Source organism: Phacochoerus africanus, chromosome 15 (genome assembly GCF_016906955.1).
Source record: "Phacochoerus africanus isolate WHEZ1 chromosome 15, ROS_Pafr_v1, whole genome shotgun sequence".
In the NCBI taxonomy this organism is placed as follows: Eukaryota; Metazoa; Chordata; class Mammalia; order Artiodactyla; family Suidae; genus Phacochoerus; species Phacochoerus africanus.
In genome coordinates this window covers 102,220,363-102,226,362 of record NC_062558.1, presented here as the reverse complement: position 1 = coordinate 102,226,362, position 6,000 = coordinate 102,220,363, and the positions used below count along the sequence as shown (strand labels likewise).

General features: G+C 36.6%; 1 protein-coding gene across 6 annotated transcripts in view; it reads right to left on the bottom strand.

Moving 5' to 3' along the window:
• Positions 1-1,075: 1,075 nt before the first annotated feature.
• The window catches only part of KIF20B (kinesin family member 20B), a 76,096-nt gene continuing 71,171 nt past the window's right edge, over positions 1,076-6,000 (bottom strand). For 4 of the 6 annotated variants that reach the window (XM_047761533.1, XM_047761532.1, XM_047761534.1 and 1 more), the window contains 2 exons: positions 2,707-2,849; positions 1,078-1,323 (listed from right to left, as the gene is read on the bottom strand). In XM_047761533.1, coding sequence (XP_047617489.1) covers positions 1,246-1,323; positions 2,707-2,849 — 221 coding nt within the window. In that variant the 3' untranslated portion in view covers positions 1,078-1,245. Of the gene's footprint in view, positions 1,324-2,706; positions 2,850-6,000 lie in introns of all 6 variants that reach the window. The other 2 variants (XM_047761537.1, XM_047761536.1) reach the window with 2 other exon arrangements.

Genomic DNA, 6,000 nt, shown 5'->3' with positions numbered 1-6,000 from the left:
TTTCTCACCTGTAAAATGAAGAATATATATTTCTAAGGTCTCTTCAGGCCTAAAATCCTATCTTTCCTAGATATCAGTGTTATTTTTTTGGTCTCTAGATGTTATCTCCTCTCCCCTTCTTTCTGCTTCTTTTTTTTTTCTTTTGTCATTTGTCTTTTTAGGGCGACACCTGTGGCATATGGAGGTTCCCAGACTAGGGGTCCAATTGGAGCTACAGCTGCTGGCCAGATCCAAGCCGAGTCTGTGACCTACACCACAGCTCATGGCAGGGGTGGTGTAGCGAGGCCAGGGATTGAACCCACAACCTCATGGTTCCTGGTCGGATTCGTTTCCTCTGCGCCACGATAGGAACTCCTAACTTTCTGATTCTAGCATTTGTTCTAAAATATCAGAAAGCCAGAGTTACCATGGTAGGTAGCACAGTGGCAATGAATCCAACTAGTATCCATGAGGATGTGGGTTTGATCCCTGCCTCCCTTAGTGGGTCGGGGTCCCACGTTGCTGTGGCTGTGGTGCAGGCCAGCGGCTACACTTTCAATTCAACCCCTAGCCTGGGAACTTCCACATGGGCCCTTTTTTGGGTGTGGCCCTAAAAAAGCAAAAATAAAATATCAGAAAGCCAACTCTATTCAATTATTTAAAAATCAAAGACATTCTAATTAAAGACCTGAGATCTTTTCTAAATTATGTACAAATATCAGAAAGCCAACTCTATTCAATTATTTAAAAATCAAAGACATTCTAATTAAAGACCAGAAATCTTTTCTAAATTATGTACATAAAAATTTAGCAACTAGGAAACGTGTATACACTTACTCCCTGAATCTTAGTTATAAAACAGATACGTAAATTCACCTGTATTGCCTAACAGACACACTAAAACAATTCCTAAAATACTGTTAAATATAAGTAAACCAAATTTCTGTCCTATAACATCTATATATAGAAAAACAAACAAAAATAACAGCATCTTTCCTCAGATACTCACTGGTCCCATGTCTGGGATAATGGGAAAATACATACAGTTAGAAAAGAAGCTATTATTTAAAAGCCTTAGAAAAGTAGATAAGTAAATTTATTGTTGACATTTTCTTTATTGAATTAAAATTATACTATTATAAAATAGCAATGTATATACAAAGGGATTTTACGTATCACAGTATATACAATTAACTTTAAAAAGTCAGGATGCAAGTTACAATGATTATGAATATAAAATATATTAACCCATTCTCTATAAGTGATTTATTTGGCTGTTTTAGTTCGAAGTCGCCGTTTCAGAATCTGATGATCACTTTCTTTCACTTTATGGTCCATCAAAATCTGAAATTAACAATTTCATAATTTTTATAAATGAAAATAAAACTGAAAGCTTACTTAATAAGATGTGTTCATTTTCTTAATCGTTGAAATAATATATTACAGTATTGTCTTGTCCTTCTAGACAGCACGTATATATCTTCTACAAAAAATCATGCCTAAAGTAGATTTTATAAAAGATTCTTTAAACACTACTAATTCTGGAATTATAATAATCTACACTTTTTGTTGAATTCAGGGACATACTTAGCTTGAAATAATTACTAAAATATTTGGAGACAAGTGCCTCAAATCATTTTTAAGAAATGATCTTTTGGGAGTTCCCATCATGGCTCAGTGGTTAACAAACCTGACTGGCATCTACGAGGACACAGGTTCAATCCCTGACCCCGCTCAGTGGGTTAAGGATCCAGTGTTGCCATGAGCTGTGGTGTCACAGATCGGATCTTGCGTTGCTGTGGCCCTGGCCTAGGCTGGCGGCTACAGCTCTGATTGGACCCCTAGCCTAGGAACCTCCATAGGCCTCAGGTAAGGCCCTAAAAAAGACAGAAAGACAAAAAAAAAAAAAAGAAAGAAATGATCTTTTGCAGTAACAAGTATACAACTTAGAGCATTATTTTGCAACCGAGAAATAATTTCAGTCATTATATATTTATCAGGCAGATGGAAAAAAGTAACCAAGGGAATAGTACTTCCAAAAGCGTGTTCTAATAACAACCTTAATCCTTTACTACTTGCTTCAAGTGTCTATCTTACATCTGATAGCTACTGTTGCAAAAGGTCTCTCCCCTGATTTTTCTTGGCCACTTCCTATAGGAGGCTTTTCCTTTAATTACTTTTCCATATTCACTTTCATCCACTGGCAAAAGCAACCATGATAGAAAATTAGAACTTTCCCTGTAATAGCACAGCCTGTTCTGAGTGAGGAGAATGAGTCATAGAGTCGGGGTGACAAACTAGTCTCTTCTTAAGAGAACCTAGAAGCCTTAGAGGAAAAGTGGGAGGAAATGACTGAATGTCTACTCTGTATTTCTCAGGCAGACTCAGGCCCAGATTTGTACAACTCTTGTAATAAAGATAAGAAAAAGAGACGTTAAAAACCAATAACCTATTAAACAGTGATAATTTTACTGATGGAATTAAAATTCCTCTGATGAGTTTACAAATGCAGATGCATATACAAATATACACACTAATGCAGCATTTTTATTCAATTATTATAAACTTACATATCTAAGTCCAAAAGTAACATTTAAACCATGTTTTAAAATATCTGATCTACAGAATTAAAAACTCAAACCATTATAAGATTCAAATTATTATGAATACTTCACAATTAAAAAGAAAATGAACAATTTTACTTTTAGGACAACTGAAATAGCTTACCACCTGGCCAGATATATCAATAGGCGAAGAAATTTCACTTGTGTACAATTTCCGTTTGGCTCGTTTTGGTCGAGACACAGTTTCTTTACTTACTTCTACATTTGAGAGCTTTGAAGAGCTCATTGTTTCAATTATCTTCTTTGCTATGAAAAAAATACATTAAATCCTGAAATAATTTTTAATTCAGGTTTGAAATCCTAATGAGAACCATATTAAAAAGCACTACTATTTATATAAATGGTTAAAGGATATGAACAAAAAACTCACAAGGAAAAAAATTAATGCCTAATAAACTCATGAAATGATGATCAACAGCAAAAACAAAAAGACAAATAAATAAAATATCATTTCACTAATGTTCAACACAGAAAAGATTTAGTAAATTACAGTACAACCAATAAAACCCAGAAGTTTTTAATGACTTGGAAGAGGTTTATGCTACATCAAGGAAAGGAGCAGGATACCCATATGGTGCACTTTGCAGCATTAACAATCAGGTGGCAGAGCTAGTTCAGTATTCACACGTAAATATGTCCACAATGAATATTAAGTGAAAGTAACTTGTTCATTTTGAGACCTTTACTTCTAGTTTAATATATGCACATGCGTGCGAGCACACACATTAGAGTAAAAGATGGAAACCAAACTGTTAACAGTTGACTGCTTCTGGGAAGCAGAATAAGAATTTTTTAAGTTTTTACTTTGCATATGTTTTTTTAAGAGACACATACTGATTTTAACTGAAAATTTACTTCCATTTGGAAAAACTCCTGGATATAAAATGCATATACATATGGTATCAACCATATATATTTTTAAATATAGAAAACACATTTAAGGGAGTTCCCCTGTGGTGTGGTAGGTTAAGGACCCAGTGTTGTCATTCCAACAGTTTGGGCTCAATCCATGGCCCAGGAACTTATACGTGCCATGGAAGTGGCAAATAAAATAAAATAAAATAAAACACATTTAAATAAATATGCTGAATTGAGGGTCTACTTGTCAAGGGCTGAGCTGAGCCTCAGAGCTGAGCTGCCAGATGTTGGGGCAACTAATAAAAACAAGTCAAAATCAGAGTTTACAATCAAGTCTGTAACCACTTACTACAGTGGAGTAAGTAAGAGGCTAAACCTTATAAAGTGTCAACTACCACCTCCCTTCCATACTCCCTCCCATGCAACGATGGACCAGGTGGACCAGGACAGAAGCTGGGGTCACCTCACTGCCAAATGAGCATAAACAACTGTTTTATGGACTTGGGGCTGGACACCAGGGGGGACTGGCTAGAAGTGGAAAACAGAGTGGAGAAAAGTGTCTTCAAGATTCTCTCCTCTTTCCCATCATAAGAAGGTCTTTGGCAGAGGTGCCTGAGGAAGTTCTCTACCGAAGGCCCCCAAGAGGATCCAAATGAAGGCATCCAGGCTAGGAATGCAGATATGTTGTGAGGATATGGCCAGCAGGAAAGCTAAGTCCCTAACTAACTCCCTTCGGAAACTGCATTTCATGTAGGGAGGGCAGCTCTCACCATGAGGCCTAATCAGTAAAACCTTTGTTTTTCTATGGTCAGCCTGAAACAAACCACATATAGGATTTGGGGCTGCAGGCTCCAGACTCCTCACTACTAATGCGCCAGCCACTATACTAAGCAGCTGAGAATATAAACCAGACATTTTGCACTTATAGAGCTGAAATAAAGACAGATATTTTGCACTTGTAGAGCTGAAAAAGATAATAAGAAAATAAAAAATTACAGTTTAAATAATTCAATTTGCAGTTTGAAAAGATCACTTTGGCTTCCATGTACTAAATGGAGAGGAGGCAGACAAAAGGGATAAACTGCAAGACCAGTGATACTGAGTAATGGATTAATAGTAATTGTCAGAGCAGCAGAATTTTAAGAACTAATCTCCATTTTCTTCTTTTTTCTCTGTACTTCCAAGTCATCAACAGACATGTACTATAGTTACAAAAACAGGGATACTTTATATTCCTAGAAATTAAGTTTTTTTAAACATCCACACCAGCTATATAGGTAGGGAAGCTGTCAAGGAGCTGAATTAACAAAATAAGGGACTCATTACCATGAGGGGTACTTCCCAGTCCTTAAAAAGGTATTTATTTTTAATATATAAGCAGCGGTCAGTATTTAAATAAAATACATAAGAAGCTAAAATAACAATTCCCAACTCTCCAAATTTAGATACTTAACAATTTTCTGTTTGTCTCTCTGGATATTTTCTATGCTTATATAAACTATACCTTTCAATGAATGCATATATTTTTCAAAAAATATATCTAAATGGGTCTGGTAAGTCTGAAATTCTCAAACCATACACCAAGATATGCCACAGCAAATTCACAAGAGCACCCTGGAATATTTTATTTATTTATTTATGTTATTATTTTTTAATTTTTGTCTTTTTGCCATTTCTTGGGCATACGGAGGTTCCCAGGCTAGGGGTCGAATACAAGCTGTAGCCACTGGCCTACGCCAGAGCCACAGCAACGTGGGATCCGAGCCTCGTCTTCGACCTACACCACAGCTCACGGCAACGCTGGGTCCTTAACCCACTGAGCAAGGCCAGGGATCGAACCCACAACCTCATGGTTCCTAGTCGGATTCGTTAACCACTGAGCCACGACAGGAACTCCTGGAGTATTTTAAATCTTTGAGAAAAACACAGACTCAATAGCTCAGGGTAGTTCACACTTTCAAAAAGGGTATCATCACATTACTTTCCCTTTGATGATGACATATTTTGGCAACCTAGATTTTCAGAAGCTGAATTTTCAGTGGTTGTTTGGCCTTAAGTACTAAAGATAGGACTATAGGTGTTTCTTTGGGTGCATGAACACATTGATAAAAATTACTGAGACATTAAGGGCACTGTGAACCAAGAAAGTTTTGGAATCTCTGCGGTATGTTTTTAAAGAAACTATTTTTACACAATCAATTTGACTCAATTCAACTATCCTCTGCTTTTAGTCCTTTCCCCTACTCATTCTCCCAACCTCTAGATTCCAATTTAGAGAGACTATTAGCAGTGGAGACGACCAACTTAGTGGTAGACTCTACTGCTAACCCTCAGGTCATCTCACCAAAACTCACTCCTTTCTGCCCTCTTCCTCCCAATAATCTCTCCACATTCTACATGCCAGATGCATACTGCGATCTGGAATTGCCTGCACATTCCTTACATTCTCCTGGTACTATACTTGTGGCAACTAAACAATAGATATTTATAGAAATGTTTTTGATATATGTGATTAGGTAATGCTTATCCACATAGAAGA